The sequence below is a fragment of the Chinchilla lanigera genome, unplaced genomic scaffold (genome assembly GCF_000276665.1).
Source record: "Chinchilla lanigera isolate Chin_1 unplaced genomic scaffold, ChiLan1.0 scaffold00044, whole genome shotgun sequence".
In the NCBI taxonomy this organism is placed as follows: Eukaryota; Metazoa; Chordata; class Mammalia; order Rodentia; family Chinchillidae; genus Chinchilla; species Chinchilla lanigera.
The window spans coordinates 18,146,316-18,164,377 of record NW_004955445.1 but is presented as its reverse complement, the minus strand read 5'-3'; the positions used below and the strand labels follow the sequence as shown (position 1 = coordinate 18,164,377).

The 18,062-nt window shown below is 37.6% G+C and overlaps 1 protein-coding gene across 4 annotated transcripts in view; it reads left to right on the top strand.

Moving 5' to 3' along the window:
- Positions 1–18,062, top strand: part of Ralgapb (Ral GTPase activating protein, beta subunit (non-catalytic)) — a 94,813-nt gene extending 76,751 nt beyond the window's left edge. For all 4 annotated transcript variants that reach the window (XM_005392534.2, XM_005392533.2, XM_013518287.1 and 1 more), the window contains 9 exons: positions 702–911; positions 1,699–1,857; positions 4,952–5,117; positions 7,584–7,706; positions 9,328–9,464; positions 11,446–11,554; positions 12,217–12,295; positions 17,196–17,344; positions 17,767–18,062. In XM_005392534.2, coding sequence (XP_005392591.1) covers positions 702–911; positions 1,699–1,857; positions 4,952–5,117; positions 7,584–7,706; positions 9,328–9,464; positions 11,446–11,554; positions 12,217–12,295; positions 17,196–17,344; positions 17,767–17,960 — 1,326 coding nt within the window. In that variant the 3' untranslated portion in view covers positions 17,961–18,062. The remainder of the gene's footprint in view (positions 1–701; positions 912–1,698; positions 1,858–4,951; positions 5,118–7,583; positions 7,707–9,327; positions 9,465–11,445; positions 11,555–12,216; positions 12,296–17,195; positions 17,345–17,766) is intronic.

The following is an 18,062-nucleotide window of genomic DNA, read 5'->3' as shown; positions in this document are numbered from 1 at the left end:
CACACTTGTAATCCCAGTACTTGGGAGGCTGAGGCAGGAGGATCATTGAGAGTTTGAGGCCAGCCTGGGCTCGAAAATGAGTTCAAGACCAGCCTGAACTGCATAGCGAGACCCTGTCTCAAAAAGACGCCCCCCTCCACCCCACCACCAAGAAAAAGTTCAGGACTGGTCATAGTGGTGCAAGTTTATAAACTGAGAGGGAAAGGCAGTAAGATCATGAGTTAAATCCCAGCCTTGGTAATTTAATGAGACCTTATCTCAAAAATAAATAGAGGGATGGGGATGTGTGATAGCCTGGGTTTAGTCCTCAGTACTACCACCTAGAAAAGGGATCAAAGTGGTCAGAATTGTGAAGGTTGAGGTAGAATTGAGCCAAGTTGTTAGAAGGTTTTAGAAGGATCATTTATCAGAGAATGGAATTTTAAAGTAGATTTAATCAGAAGGAAAGGATGTGGGAGAGTCTCTAGCAGTATAGTTTGGGAAGCCATATGGATAAGGTAGGACTTTACAACATAAGGGACGCTACAGAGTGATAGTAGATGGCGATCTGGAAGTATGGGTGGGAGCAACACTTCTGCTTTTCTTATGTATTTGAAGGGGAGCAAAGACACAGTGATATCATTTATAGCCAGAAGATGAAGAAGCAGTTGTTGAGGGTATAGGAGTAAGTTCACAAAATTGAAGTATTTGGCTTATTTCAGTTAGAAGAGAGACATGAGAAATTAAGGAGCGGCATGGCCCAGCAGATTGCTTATGAAATACATCTTGAGCAGCAGAGTGAAGGGGAATTGCAGAAGAGAAGCTTTCCTGACCCCGTTACAGATTGCAAGCCCCCACCCCCTGCCCAGGAATTCCAAACAGCCCGCCTCTTCCTCTCACACTTTGGATTTTTGTCCTTAGAAGCATTGAAGGTAATTTTCTTGAACTTTTGTGAGCAAATGTATTAATAATTAACACACAGCTGATGATAGTTACAATATTTTTATGAGGATCAAAGTAAATTTGTTTTAAAAACCTGGCTATAGGCTTGCCCTTCATGTAAGTAAATGAAATTCTTTGTTACTGTACATTATGAGTGTGAGGACAATTTACCCTGTAAACTCATGCAAAGTTGTACCTGACGAGAATTTTTCTTGGGTAATGCAGGACCCATATTATACATATAATGAAACCTACAGATAATTAGAAAAGGAATGTTAAAGTCTTTCCCTAGTAAACTTTATTACTGAAAGTGTGAGCTTCAGTTGACTCAGCTCTTTCATGCTACTTTAAAAAGAAATGAAGGTCATTCTATAGTATTTGTAAGCCAAACCCTTCTTATGTTGTACAGTCAGATCAGACTGTCTAGTGTTGTACGGTAAGATCAGACTGTCTAGGTCTGTGTCCAGGCATCCATCACTGCTTGCCAGCTGTGTGTCCTTGAGATGAGATACCTGGCTTTTCTTACCTGTATGGTGTGGATTATAAAAATATCCCTTTCTTTGGTCATGTGAAGATTAACTGGTTTAAGATTCTTCAAGTAGTATTTAACACAAAATAAGTTAGCTTGTAAGATAAACATTGCCATTTCTTAAGTTTAGAACTATGTCATTTATTATTATGTTTATAATTTCAATTTTTATTAAATTATGAGCAAGTATTGCTTTATAAATAACAAAAAAAAAAATAACAATTGCTTCTTTCTTCCTTTGGTGGTAGGAACCTGCAAATAGTCGTCTACCTCCTCACCTTATTGCACTTGATCCCACGATACCTGGGTTTTTTGATGACATTGGTTATCTGGATCTCTTGCCATGTCGTCCTTTTGACACAGTTTTTATTTTCTATATGAAGCCAGGTCAGAAAACAAGCCAAGAGGTAAGAATTGTGAATTTTTGGGGAGATGACTTTTTGTGCTATTCACATATAAGATGTTACATAAAAGGATTGTTCTTCATAAAAAGTGAATATTTTATACTTCATGCTTAAGTTCTTACGAACCATTTCAGAAACTGAATTAAAATTATGATGCTTAGTGTCCTAGTCTTGACTCTTAAGTCTAGCACCTTAACTACTTAGCCATCCTGGTGATCTCGTTTTGACTCTTTTTTTTTTTTTGGTTTTTCTCTGGTACCGGGAACCGAACTCACGACCTTGCGCTTGCCAGGCAGGCGCTTTTGCCGCTGAGCTAAATCCCCAGCCCCTCGTTTTGACTCTTAAGGAGTGTGGTTTAGCATAGATCTGTAGTATGTCTTTCTTCCCCTTAAGGAATTCATATTTGTAAGACAAATGAAAGTAAATACAGAATACAAATAAATGAAAGTAATACACAAGCTTCACTGCAGAAAGCTAAAGCTAGGCCTGATTTTCAAGAATAATAGAATAATTGTTTTGAACATTTACTGAACATCTTTCCCATGATGTAGCCTTCCAGAATATAGAAGGGAGCAACAGGCTTCCTTCAAGGAGCTCCCTTTGCAAGTACCAATCTCACAAGTAAATTGTTTCAGGTGAGGCATGCATAGTATGCAGTGGGGGAAAGAACACCTGAATTTAAGATCAAAACAGATGACAGTTTTTAACACTATTGGATATGTGTAACAGAAGAGACCAGAAGGATAAAGAAAAATAGAGGTGAGAATGAAAGACTGAAGGAGGTATTTTGGAGTTTCTGTTAGAAATGAATGGTTGAAATGTAGAATAGACAGTTATAAGCTCTGATTAGGAAGGGACCAACAGAAGGTTTGTAAAATACAGTATTCAGATGTGTTAGGTTAGGGCACTGTGACTGTGCTAGGGCGCTTGGACTGTGTGATGAATAACCGAAAACCATTCACTAATCAAATTAGCATACCTTTAGAAATTCACTGGCACGTTTTCATGAGAAGTACTTTTTCAGATTATGTATTAGTGAACTGCTGAAAAAGAAGTTTATAAAAATAACTTGTTCTCATTGCATGTTAGTGGTTCAGTAATTGTCTACTACCTATTAGGTCCTAGGGTTACAGTGACAAGATACACAAAGCTTCTAGCCTTCAAGAACTACTGACAGGAGGGGAAAACAGAGCATTAAATGAGCATCCATACCAAAGTATCCTAGCAGGGTCACTAAAGCATATCATAGCTGTAACAGGAAAACCTGATTTGAGAAGAAGGTTTGCTGGGAGAAAAGACATTTAAGCAATATTTGACCACAAAGAAAAAGGCAGAATCAGGTTGTTTCTGACAGTGTGTAAATTCCCCAGAGGCAAGAGAGTTTTGCATGGGAGCGTTGGGAAGGTAGACTGGTGGCAAATGACACTGAAACACAGAAGCTTCAGGGACACTAGTTTTTTTTAGAACAACCTCAGTTAAACTGGTGTAACTACAGAGGTTGAGATCTGTTTTGAAGGAAATCTAATGCATTATTCACATGGCCATGGAACCATTTTTCTTACTACCTGTAGAAGATACAATCTCTTGGGACAATTATAAATCCATTCAATTTCCTTAGGTTTCTAGGGGCTATGGGTAATGAGGAAACTGTGAGGATTTCTGAGGCTTCCTTTGGGAATAGCTGAGACCTTGCCTCCCTAACTATAAGGGATTAATTTGTAGTTCCCAGCAGGTGGCCTACAAGTTGAATTTGATTCACTTACTACCTTTTGACTGAATGTTCAGAACCTATTTATTTAAGAGTTTGATTTCTCAATAAAAAAATTTAACTGCAGAAACTGAAACTGTCAAATCAGTTTCTTGACACTCTTTATAGTGTCATGTGATAGGCTATGGCTAAACCAAACAAGTATGCTTCTAAGAAGACTAGTTCTGTGTTAAAGAGGTAAACCTAGCAGTGGTGCTCAGTAGATGGAGAAGTAATCTATGCAATTTCTCTTATTTTTACTTTCACAGACCTCCATGTGGTCCTGAACATATGTTAGTATTATATGGATGACCTGTGAACTGGCTGCATCACAGTCACTTGAATGGGGGGAGGGGTAAAAATAATGATTTCACGATCTTGGTTTTGTGGATTTTGATGTAGGTTTGGAAGAATCTTATCTTTAGGAAAGGTAATCTTATCTTCAGGAAATTCCCCAGATGGTTTTGATAGTCCCTGATAGCTACCTCCCTTTTTATGGTTTTAGGGAGGAATTGTTTCTTTTCCTTTAGAATTTTGTGTTTTAACAGCAGCACTATTGCCATTTTGAGCCAGATAATTCTTTGTTGTGGGTGCTGTCCCAGGAAATTTAGAACATTCAACAGCAGCTTTGGCCTCTACTACTACCAGCATTGTCCCACCTGTTATGATAACCAAAAATGTCTCCAGACATTACCAGAAGACTCCATAGATGGCAAATCATCCCCAGATGAGAGCCACTGTATCAGAATGAGGAACTCTCCTTTCTAAAGGCAGAAGCCAGGCATTACACTTGGTACTTAGTAAAGGGCTCCTGGTTATTTCACTTTTCCTGGAAAGCTACATTCCTGTGGACTAAGAAAAAGATATTTTTACCCTCTTTTTACATTTCTAGTAAGATTGTACTTTTGTAGCACTTATCAAGAGTTGTAACTAAATAATCACATACCTGGGTAATATTTCTTGCTAGCCAGGCTCTTAACTCTTTGAAGACATGGACATTGTGTCTTTTGTTTATTTTTTGTAAATGGGTCTGGTTCAGTAATTTTTTTTTTTTTTAAACAGGAAGAAGCTCAGGGCTTTACTTAACATTATCTCATTTAATCTTCACAACCATCATAGTTAATTAACCCCACTCCAGATGAAGAAACTGAGACAGGTTAAGAAACTTGCCCAAGGCCTTGCCAGTCCTGAGTCTGTCTAATTCCAGAGTGTGCATGCATTCCTACAGTGATAAATTCCCAAGTTTATTCTGAACCTGTGACTTGATTTGTAAGCTGAGTTTTAAGAAGATTTATTTGAATATGTTCTTGTGTTTCTTTCATGATAGCTGATGATTGGTATGTATTCCAGATTTTGAAGAATGTAGAGTCTTCCAGAAATGTGCAGCCACATTTTCTAGAATTTTTGCTCTCCCTTGGCTGGTCAGTGGATGTGGGCAGACACCCTGGTTGGACTGGCCATGTTTCCACCAGTTGGTCAATTAACAGTTGCAGTGATAGTGAAGGGCCTGAGCAAGGTAAAACTCATAATGGCTGTTTGGTTTTGTTGCGCTTGATTTTTCTCCCTTTGCTATGAATTTGTACTCTTGTTTTAAGAAGCAAACAAAGATATGTAAAGGAAAAATCGTCTCTTACCCCAGTTCTCACAGGAGTGGGTCACTTAATAGTTTATATATTTTTCTAACATCTTCTCTTCCTCTTCTCTTTCTTTCTGAATATATATATATATACATATGTATATATGGGTGTATGGATGTATGTATATATAAATGGTAGAATAGAGTAAATTAATAGGAAATTAGTGATAATTATTACAATACTGATAAATTCCTTTTTGTAATGTGAGTATAAACAAATTGTTTTCTATAACAATATTGTAATAATTCTAGATTATCTATAACAAACATTACAGTTTCCTAACAAGTGAGTTTTGTCTAATAAGTATGTATTTTATTAACAAGTATATTTTGTAGATTTTATGGCTATCAAAAAGTCAATTAAAGTTTACATTCTTGGGACAGTATATCAAAAACCTTGTAGTGAAGAGCTGCCTATTTCGGAGGTCCTTTCCCATCTCTACAAATCCTTCTGAGGAACTCTAATCAGGATAACAAGGATTAGACCAGTATGAATTTAAACTTCAGATCTTTGTCCCACCTAGCCAAATGCATTTTGTTCTTGGGTTCCTGCAGTTACTGGAAAGTTATCTCTCTGAAGTTAGTAATACCTATGTCCAGTGCTTTGAATTTTCAGAGTTCTCATGTCAACAAGATTATACTGTCAAGATTATACCAGCGGTATACTCTCAAGATTATACCATTAAATACCCTTTCAACTTGATCTTTAGTTTCTTCTAATTTTGACTAAAATTGAAGGAAAGTGTTTGGGGATATACTACAATTTTAGTTTGTGTATACTCTGAATATGTGGTTGAGTATATCTATATTCTCAATTCCCAAAAGTGGAATTGATAAAATATATACATAGTTATCATCTTATAAATATGTCATAGGTTTTTATGGTTGCAAATAACAGAAAATCTGATCTAAACTGGCTTAGGTTTTGAAGGCTAGGGGCTGTGGGTAACAAAGAAACAGAATTCATAGAACTGAAAATTCCAGCGATTGATTTTCAGTATCACGTGATGAGTATGTGTATATTTCTTTGTAATTTTTCTTTAGCTCAGTTCTTCAGATCTTAGCTTTCTACCAGCCTGGCTACTTTCGTAGTACTGCAAGGCCGTTCCAGGCTTTCCATGTATACTCCCCAGTAGCCTGAAGACTAGAGATGAGCTGAGTTTCTGTTGGTTCCCAGTTTCTCAGTTTGCACAGTGGTTAGAATACCCCCAGAACTGTCCCAGGAGAGACTCCAGGAGAGAGATATAGACCAGGAGGAGCTATTATTGAGGGTTAGTCCCACCCACACTTTAGGCCTAATACAGAGTAGGGACAGGTAGAGTGGGTGTCAGGGCAGGAACCATCGTGTCTACTGCAAAGATAGAGTACCTGCTCAGAGTCTATAAACTATAACCCATACCTATTTTTTTTTTAAGTAGAGTGTTGTTAATTCTCAGGCACACTGTCATTTATGTACTATGGCAGCTTTCATCCTACAGTGACAGAATTAAGTAGTTATGGCAGAGATGATATGGCCCACAAAGCCTAAAGTGTTTACTGTGTGGCCCTTTACAGAAAAAGTTTGCTAACCTCTGGTCATAATTTGTTTGCCGTATCTTCATTATCCTTAAGAATCTTCTAATATGTTAGCTGAGAAATTTTGTTTTTAATTATAATTAAGAACAAGGGACTTTTCCTGGTTTTCTTTCTTTCCTGAGAACTGCTTGTTCATTTCTTTTGCCCAGCCCTTTGTCAAGTTACTGGCCTTTTATGTATTATTGTTAAGACATTGTGTTCCTTTCAAGTGAGAACTATACTGGCTCTCAGGATTGTTTTTTTTTAATTCAGTCTTGCTAGCTTAGAGTGGACATTCAGCCTGCCTGTTTGTTTTCATGTTATATCATTGCCCATTGGGGAAGGTGGAGCAGAAGCAGAGCTGAGCAATAGCAGAGAGACACCAGGGACAGAAAATCTTGAAGCTAGATGCCCCTCCCACCCCTGCCTCACGCACACACACACACCCTCTGCCCAGCTTTTTCAGAAGGACTGTGGTGGTTTTCATTTTGGTTACTTAGCTGCTCCAAAAGGACTGCTCCCTTCCTCTGCCTCACACTGGTAAGTTTAAGGTCCTGGCAAGCAGAAGTGATGTGTTACAGTTTCTGAAACTATGAAATGAAGATTTTATGATTTAAAGTTAGTGTAATGACATTTAATAAACCTATTTAATTCTTTCACACAAATTGGTTGTTGTTGGAAACGTACCTTCTACTATTTATTGTCACTTTATTAACCAGTTAACATTTCATGAAGCAGGAAAATCTGTTTTCCCCACTTTTGGAAGTGTAATGCAGTGTTTCTTGTTCATAGATGAAGTAATATCCTCTGAAGATGTTGGGGCTAGCATTTTCAATGGACAGAAGAAGGTGCTGTATTATGCTGATGCCCTGACGGAAATAGCCTTTGTGGTTCCTTCTCCTGTAGAGTCCTTAAGTAAGAGGTTTTTTTTGTTTCAGCATGATGCTGTTTAGGACCTGTTTTTACATTCACAAGTTTGTGTGGTATTGTTGCATTGAAAGAGATTTTGAAGTCATCTAAGGCATTCTCCAGTTTCTAAAGCATTATAATTATTAGATTATATGGATGTAGAGGATGCCATCTTCTCTTACCTTTCTGAAGAAAAGACATAGACTGATCCTCAGTAATCTAAATAGTAGAGTCCCACATCAACCCAATTTTTGTCTTTCTTTCTTCTAACTTAATGTGTAGACACCTTGATTTACAGTTTGTTCATTTCTTTCACAAATTATGAGTGATTCCCACCTACCTCCCTGTTCTCATGTGAGAGCCTTTCTGAGGGACCTTACAGAAGTCTATAACTAGAGGGATCTCACGATGGTATCAGGCTGATGTTCTGACACTAAGTATAAAAAACTTCAACCTGGGGCTGGGGATTTAGCTCAGCGGCAAAAGCGCCTGCCTGGCAAGCGCAAGGTCGTGAGTTCGGTTCCCGGTACCGGAGAAAAACCAAAAACCAAAAAAAAAAGAAAAAAAACTTCAACCTAACAAAGGTTCAGGAGTGAGTCACACTTCTTAGTTTGAACTCAGTTTTATTTTATTTGAATTTTATTTATTTTTTTATTTCCTTTTTGCACATTATGCCCATTTCTTGATGCCTATCAGGCAGTATATAAAAAATGGCACCTTTATTGTCACCAATGTAGGATGGGATGCTGTTTATCACCTTTATAGTCTCATCTTTAGGCTACCAATCCTAACAGCTTCCTAACATTTATGCTTGGATCCTTGACTTCCCATTCTTTGTCCTTTCATGTTCTAGGTCAGTAGTAGCGCTTTGCCTTCCTGCCAATGCTGTGTTCTGCCACCCTAATTCCCATAGCTCACTTGACCAGCAAGCCCCTCCGGAGCTAGAGCCTTGTCTTTACCCAGTTTCTGCAGTTGGCTCTTTGTTTTTTTCCAGTTTTTTTCCGGTACCGGTCATCGAACTCACAACCTTGCGCTTGCCAGGCAGGTGCTGTGCCCCTGAGCTAAATCCCCAGCCCCTGTTGGCTCTTTGTTTGCATCCTGTCATGAACCATCCACGATGCCAGCTAGGCCCCACTCCATCTCATCTTCTTCTGTTTCTTGAAACAGTATTTGTATTCCCTAGGTTTCTTGTTTTTAACTCGATGTGCTTGTCTCCAACCAGATTGGACCTTAACCTCAGAAATTACATTGTTCATAGCTTTTGGGCATCCTGATATCTACTTTACATAGTGTTCTATGATTGAATGTATAACAAAAGATAATTCAGACAATGATAGATGGCTTTTATTACATTCCTTGTGTGGTAAATCAGGTGTTGGAGCCATCATCCCATAGCATACCTGCCAAATTCAGCCAAGAATGACTTCTACATGTTTAAAGCGTTGTAAATAAAATACAAAGATGAATGTACAACAGAGACCTGCAGCAAAACCTAAAATATTATTACCTGATTCTTTACAGAAAGTTTCCAAAAGCAGTGTTGCGACCTAGACAAAGTAGCATAATTAAACTTTTTATACAGAGAAGTAGCAGTTATTAGAATTGATTCTTTTTTTTTGCCTCATAGCTGATTCATTGGAAAGTAACATCTCAGACCAAGACAGTGACTCAAACATGGATCTTATGCCAGGAATTCTGAAACAGCCATCCTTGACACTTGAGCTTTTCCCCAATCACACAGACAATCTTAATTCTTCACAGAGGGTAAGTTATTTTGTAATTGATCTCTAAATATTTGTAGTGAAATGGGAATAATTACAGAATCATGTCTGGAAAGTTAACTTTAATTCATAGAATAATTAGAATACTGATTTATTGGTAACTTAAATCTTTTAAATCAAATTCTCTCCATTTCCTTTTTTCCAGCTTGCAACAAATAGTTCATTCTAAGACTTTGTTTTCTTTCATTTGCTATTTTGCTACCATGCTTGTTCTCTTACCAACTGCTTTTTAAACATTTTATTCGCTACAGTATCCACTGAAGGTACAGCATTATTTGTATGTTCCATATCTTTAATCATTCAGTATTAAATTGAAACAAGTATGATCTTATAAAAATGCTAACACTGTGGAGAATAGATATTTACTCTGGAAAAAAAAAGAGAATAGATAGTTACAGAAGTCTCTCCTTATCTGGTATTTCATTTCCTGCCATTTCATTACCTTTGTTCAACCATAGTCCAAAAACATTAAGTGGAGAATTCCAAAAGTACACAGTTACTAAATTTTAAAGCACATACCATCCTATGTAGTTGGTGAAGTCCCATGCAGTCCTGCTTCATCCTGCCTGGGATGTGAATCATTCTTTTGTCCAACATTTTTACACTGTATATGCTGTCCGCCTGTTGGTCACTCAGTAGTCTTATGGTAATGCCATGGTACTCTGGTGTCAGAATGCTTGTGTTTCCATTACTCTCACAAAGTAGCTAACACTATATCGTGTTTCACCGCATCTCATGTCAAATCATCACAGGAAGAAGGATGAGTATAGTATGATAAGATATTGAGAGGCAGACCACATAACTTTTATTATAATACAGTATGTTGTTCTAATTGTTTGGTTATTAGTTACTATTGTTAGTATCTTACCATCCTAATTTATAAATAAAATTTTATCCTGTAGGTTAGTATTGGAAAAAACATGACATGCAGAATTTGGTAACTAACTGTAGTTTCATGCAAGCCCTAGGATGGGGTTGGGGGGAAGGACTTTGAACATATAGGAGGCGAAGACTGAAGTAGACTGATTTTGAAAATCAGAAGTTTTAGAAGGTTTCACAGAATGCAGTTTGAGGGGGAATAGGTAGTGCACTACGTGATTTATTTAGGAGAGACTTCTTGGTCATAGTCATTTTCTGTGAATGCCATAGGAGAAAAAAGAATCTGGGGTAGGGATAGATTGCCATGGACTGTGGTCATTTGGTAAAGGCGTATATATTTCTGTGCTAATGAAGTAGTTTTAATTTATAAATTCAGCTTAAGTATGAGATTCTCCCTTCTATGTACTTGAACTTTGTTTAGGACAGTGGCATAAACTCAGCTCTGCTGCATGCCCTAAAAGTGGTGTAGCTTAGAGTGCCAGTTTGCCAAAGGGGAGCCACACACGCTCCTGTTAGCCTTGCAAACAAACTTAAAGCCAAGTGAGTGTCTGGGAAACCCAAAACACCCTGTACTTAATAGCAGAGCCCTGAGAACTCTTTTCCTTCTGCTAACTAGAAAAAGGAATTAGGCACAGATTGCAAAGGAAACATGTGGTCTGGGAACTAGAAATAGGAGCTCTAGACAAACTAGTGATGTTGTTTTGATGGAGAAAGCATACTGCTTTCCAGACTTAATAGACTCAGATCCCCTTACATCTTCATTAAAATGTTGCATACCAATTTTATTATTATTAGTGCAAATGATAATTGTTCTGTATTCCTTACCTTTTATTTCCTTTGACAATTTGAGGCCTTCATTTCCTTTTTCTAAGTTAAGACTCCTAAACACTTGATCTTAGCCAAAAGGCCAAGAAGCGATGGGACTCGTAAACAGAGAAGCCAAAGAAGAGCTTTTTGGCAAATGTATTTCATACTTTTTTCCTGTGATTTCCGTGACCTGATACTTACATCACTGGACTTTTTTATATATGACTGGGTAGTTTTATCAAGCTAGTTCTTCCTTCTCTCTCTTCTTCTGCCTATAGCTCAGTCCAAGTTCCAGAATGAAGAAGCTGCCTCAAGGTCGCCCTGTGCCTCCCCTTGGACCTGAGACAAGAGTATCTGTAGTCTGGGTGGAACGCTATGATGATATAGGTATTGTATAAAGACTTTATTCATCCGTGATCAGATGACAGTGACTTGCCAAATGTCTGAAAGGGTGGGACCCTGCATTGCAGCTCCACCACTCAGTATGTTAAGCCTCAGACTGCTTATCTGAAATGGAGATAATTATGGCACTTATTTCATAATTGTAAAGATTTAATGAGGTTAGTAGTTACAAAGCTTTTAGCTAGTTGTATTGGCAGCACAGTAGGACCTCTAGGTTTAGGTAAAGGAAAAGACTTCACACACCCTTCTTACTGTGCCCTCTAGTTTTAATGTAAAGGTGACTTTGTCCCTTATGGGTTCTACTGTGGATAAGGTTGTCATGATTTTTCTGTAAGCAGCAGGAGAGCATTAGAAATTCATACTTAACCTAGGGTCCCATCATGCTCAGTTAGTGGGAAAGTGTGATTGTTGCTCAGATCATGTTCCCTAAAATGTTCTGCTTTAGGTCAGCTTAGCTAAGACATCTTGAGGGAGATTTTTCTTGTTTTAATTTTCAAGAATCATTAGGATTACATATGATTGCACAATCTTAAATATTTGTCCCCTGTCTCTTTACCAGTGTAAAGATATTAGAAACTTAGATTTCCTATTAGTTGCTTGGGAAAAATGAGGGAGATATTAATTGTATTGCTATTATTTTCTTCCAGAAAACTTTCCCCTTTCAGATCTAATGACAGAAATCAGTACTGGTGTGGAAACAACTGCAAACAGTAGCACTTCTCTGAGGTTTGTTCTTTTTATTTGCCTGAAGGTCATCAGCATGTCTGTTTTTATATGTTGATTGCAGCTTAATAAAGTAAAATTACAGTGTACCAAAGAGGTTGAAGGCAAAAATAAGGAAGCAGAGAAGTTTGTATAAAATGCACATGGTTATCAAATTAGTCAGAAATTTTTCAAACCACTTTATTGAGGTATGATTGACAAAAAGTTTTACATATTTAATGTATTTAACTTGTTGAGGGTGAAGATAAGTATACATGAAACCACCACAATCTATGCTGTAAACATACCTATCACCTCCAAAAGATTCCTCTCACTCATATTATTTCCTTATAACACTTAACATAAAATCTACCCTCTTAGCAAAATTTTAAATATAGTATTACTAATGTTAGCAACTGTGCTGCATAATTAATCTTTAGGACATACTCATCCTGCGTAAATGAAACTTTGTACCCTCTCACTAATACCTTTCCATTCTACTCTCCACTTCTTTTTTTTTGTTACCGGAAATTGAGCTCAGGACCTTGTGCTTGTTAGACAGGTGCTTGTGCCACTGAGCTATATTTCCAGCCCCATACTCTCCACTTCTAAGAACTTGATTATTTTATATTCATCCTATAAGTGGTATCATGTAGGATATGTCTTTTTGTGTCTGGCTTATTTCACTTAGTATAATGTCTCAAGATCCACGTTATTATATTTGACAGGATAATATTTTAAGGCTGAATAATATTCCATTATATGTATATGCCCCATTTTCTTTATCCATTCATCTGTTGATAGACATGCAGGTTACTTCCATGTCTCAGCTGTTGTGAGTAATGCATTGAACATGGGAGTGGAGATACCATGTTAGGGTTACATATATTAAGATAGCACTGGATCTCTTTGAAATCCTGATTTCAGTTCCTTTGGATATCTATCCACAAGTGGGATTGCTGGATCATATGGTAGTTGTACTTTTAATTTTCTTGAGGAACAACCTTACTGATTTCCACAGTAGTTATATGATTTATATTCTCGCCAACGTTATATAAGAATTCCCTCTTCTCTCTATCCTCACCAACACCTACCTTTGCTTTTTTGAAAATGATCATCCTAATAGGTATGAAATGGTATCTCACTGTGGTTTTGATTTTGATTTCCCCCGTAATTAGTAATATTGAACACCCTAGCAAGGATTTTTAAATGGTTTCGTTAACTGCTATTTTACATTTCTCTGTAGAAAAAAGAAAAATAGAGAAGTTGTGGCAATTAATGAAGACTGTTATAACACTATTAAGTAGAAGTGATGGAATTAAATTGGGGAAAAATCCTGGACAAATGGTTGTCTAAGTATCCTAATCTAACAAGCTATTTAATAGGGAAATATTAGCTTCTTTTTATTTATTTATTTATTTATTTTTTGAGGCAGGGTCTCACTATGTAGTTAAGGCTGGTCTCCAACTCACTGTATAGCCCGTGATGGCTTTGAATTCACAGTGATTCTCTTGCCTCAGTCCCCCAAGTACTTGGATTACAGACATGTGTCACCACACCCAGCTTAATGAGAAAATATTTTTTAAAAATTTATTATTAAAATAAAAATAAAATAAACTTTATTTATTTTGGTTTTTTGAGATGGGTCTCGCTATTATTTTAGGCTAGCCTCAAACCAACAGCAATCTTGCCAAGTGCTGCACCACCATGCTCAGAGAAAAAATAACTCTTAGTAAAATTAATAGTGTTATTATGTTAACCTTTCTACTTTACCTGCCCATACACAAAAAGGATAAAAAGTGAATAGTCTGATTCTGAGACAGTAACAATATATTTGGTTAGGCTTCATAGTTTTCAGGGCTTTTTTTTTTTTTTTTTTTTTTTTGGTTTTTCTCCAGTACCAGGAACCAAACTCATGACCTTGCGCTTGCTAGGCAGGCGCTTTGCCACTGAGCTAAATCCCCAGCCCCCTTCAGGGCTTTTTGCTTGCTGGTTTTAGGTATGTAACTCCAAAAGTTAGAATTACCATCTTTGTTTTACTAATGGGCTTAGATAGGCCCATAAAATTTATTTCTCATCCTCATGCATTCAGTACATCAGTAAAGCAAGAGAAAGCAATTGAAACCCAGTATTTATCCTCAAATGCTAACCTCGCTGCACTCATCGCAGAGTTGCCCTTGAACTTGATATTTTCACTTTCAGTTCCTTCCCTTTACCTAATCTGATTCTAATTACATGTAAGATTAATTTATTCTAATCTTGTTAGATGATTGTTTTAACAAAGTCGTATAGAGATGGCTTATTTTAGCATTATTATTTTAAAAAAATTTATAAAAGAAGGCATGTCATCCTTAAAATGTCCATGTTTTTTATGCTAAGTGTTTTAAAACAAATTACAAAGCCAGGCATGGTGGTGTACCCCTATAATCCTAGCACTCGGAGGCTGGGGCAGGAGGATTGCTATGAGTTTGAGGCCAGGCTAGGCTACGACTTGCTGAAGAGACAATGGAGTAGCTGTCATGAGGTAGACTTTTCTGGAGCTAGTTTGGAAGAGAACTGTCTTAAACTGCTTATGCTGTTACAGTCTTTTCAGATCAAAAGCTGTAATATTATCTGGCCATAAATTTGTGTTTTATTGGTAAGCTAGGAAATTTTAGAATTTATCTTAGGAATAGAACTACTCTAGTATTTTTTTTTTAACAAGGAGAGTACTAAACATACTTTATTAGCACAAACAGGCATAACTAGGTACAGCAAGCAGAAGCATACAGTAGCGGTCAAAGGGTTACAGTTGCATGAAACAGCTTTTTTTTGTACAGTTGACGATAGTCATGGGGATATGAGATGACCTTCTGTAGCAGCTGGTGAGGAAGCTGAGGAGCACTCACCAATGGTACAGAGCACACTAATAACAGGACACGAATGGATTTAGCTACTATAGTGTAAAATGTCTAGGATAGAACTAGAAATTCAGTTCAAAACTAAGCAAACACTAGAAGTTGATACTTTTCAACACTTAAGCAAGTTGTATAATGTGATTCTAAGAGACTAAAGTGTGTTAAGTAAAATTATTTACTGGTACAATTGTTGGACAGTACCTAAATCTGCAGTTTAGGTTTCAGGTTTTTTCATTAAAAATTAACTACACTGAGCTTGGTATGGTGACACTCAAGGCTGACGCAGGATGATCGCTGTGAATTTGAGGTCAGCCTAGGCAGCATAGTGCGTTCAAGGCCAGTCTGAAGTACAAAGTGAAACCCTTTCTCAAAAAACCAAAATAAATAAATAGCCGGGCGTGGTGGCACATACCTGTAATCCCAGCACTCGGGAGGTTGAGGCAGGGAGGATCGTTGCCAGTTCGAGACCAGCCTGGGCTACAGAGTAAGCTCAAGGCCAGCCTGAGCTGCATAGCGAGACCCTGTCTCAAAAAGACAAAAAAACAAAAACAAAAACAAAATAAATAAATAAATGCACTGAAATTCTGAAAATTATACAATTCAGCTCTGAGCGTTTACAACATAGGTACTGCCATCTAAATTATGCATTATTATTTAGCAATAATCTCAGCACCAACCACTGTAGTTACTATTATCTGACTTGTTTGGGCATCTTCTAGTCTCATTTTCTTCATGGTTCACAAACTCATGGACAAACGTACCAGTTCAACTTTAATGAAACTATATTAGCTGTCAGTTTTTTAAAAATCACGCTTGGGATTATAATTGCATCAGTTTTTCCAAACAGTTTGGAAACAGTTAAGTTAAAGCGCAAGTCTGGAATTTAAGAATGACTACCTAGAAAACCTGGTTTACTTACTGCTGCCTTTGCAGAAGAGAAAAGGAGACTGGCTAAGCTCCAGCAGCACTTAATAAACTGCATTATACCCTGTGACCAGACAGTTTCTGTTTTTTCCCCCAAAAGGAAGTCAGTCTTTTCTTTTATCTTTCTATTTATTTATTGGACTTCCAAAGCTTGATTTATAGTAACTGCAGACACCACTACTTTTGGAAGGTTATGGAAAAATAATTTCAAACATTACACTGTTGAAATACTTTTCTGATATAATTTGTTCTGTAGTAAGAAACAGAATTCTTCAAAGCAAATGCACTGGTTTCAGTCTCCACAGGGACAAAAAAAGGATTTTTTTTAATGTCTTGAAAGATTAACTTAGTGTGCTTTTGCTAGAAATCACCTTTACATGTATGGAAAGAGGACTCATGTTGAAAAAAAAAAGCTGCCAGCACAGAGTAACAGTAATAACTCTTGATATGTTGACCATCCTTGAGGTAGATGTCTAACTCACTCTTCAGAGACACATCTGCTGACGTTAGCCCCTACTGCTTGGTCAGAGACTCCAAGGACTTTGACCTTGGAGGACTGTGACTAGGGTGTAGTCATTTGTTACCTCAACTAAGGAGGACACTTCTAGCCAGTCCAGACAAAAAGCCTCCCAACCACTTCTGACTTCTGAGAAAAAATTATGTCCTATGTTCCCAGGCTGAATTTATACTATATTCTTCTCTGATGCAGGTGCAGCCTCAACTGGGCTAGAACTCTTTGTGCTGTGGTGGCCACACTTCTGTTCCCTACCGAAAGAGGACTAAATGCAAGTCCCACAGCTGGCTGCTAGTTCTCAGCTCTCACAGTAGATTTGTTAGCCTTTTTACCTTGCCTCCTCCCTAGTTTTCCAAACATCCTTTTTTTAACTTCTTTTTGTTAACTTAAAAAGCATGACTCCAATAATGAGCACTTAGTATTGCAGAGAGCAACAACACTAGCTTCCAGAAAGAGGACTCTGAACAGACTGAGCCATTGGCTGTTCTTAAACCACTACTATCAACAGGCCCCACTGGTGTTCTTATAATGCATGGGAGGAACTTCAACTCTTGTGTGTCCGGCCTAAAAAGAGTTTTCTTTTATTAAGATCTACAACACTTGAAAAAGAAGTTCCAGTCATCTTCATCCACCCTTTACACACTGGATTATTCCGGATAAAAATTCAAGGAGCCACTGGAAAATTTAACATGGTCATTCCTCTTGTGGATGGGATGATAGTTAGCCGGCGAGCACTTGGTAAGGTCCTCGTGTGTGCAAAAGAGCTAAGGTATCTCTCTTTCTTTAACATGTATACAAAGCCAAAAAGAAAAACAATTTTGAATAGTCCAGCATGTAGAAAATGCTATGGCCTTTGTTAAAAGAGGACCATGTTTTTGGTCAGTTTTTAACTATTTGCAAGTACCGTACAAGTGAGACTTCACAAGCTACTAGGAAGATAGCTGGTTATAATCCAGGGTAGGAAATGGATTTTGATTCTGCTTTTCCTTGTCATCGTGTCTTTCTTCTGACAATTTTTTCTTAGTGCTGTGTCTGTCTCTCTGGGGAGGAAAAGTTACACAGATGGAATGCAGTAGTTTGAGTGTGAAGAACAGTTCATCTGAACACTGAGAGTTCATTCATTCAGTGATCATTAATTGTTTTAACCCTCTGTTTTCAAGGCTTTCTGGTGAGGCAGACTGTAATAAACATTTGTAGAAGAAAGAGACTGGAGAGCGACTCCTACAGTCCACCACATGTCCGCCGGAAACAGAAAATCACTGACATTGTCAACAAGTACCGGAACAAGCAGTTGGAGCCAGAGTTTTATACATCACTTTTCCAGGAGGTTGGACTCAAGAGCTGCAGTTCTTAGACCACTGTCTAGAACAGTTGAACTCTAGGGTGTGGACTATAATATCAAAGCAAGACAGTTTGACAGGTTGATCACTGTAAAAATAAAAACAAATCACTCCCC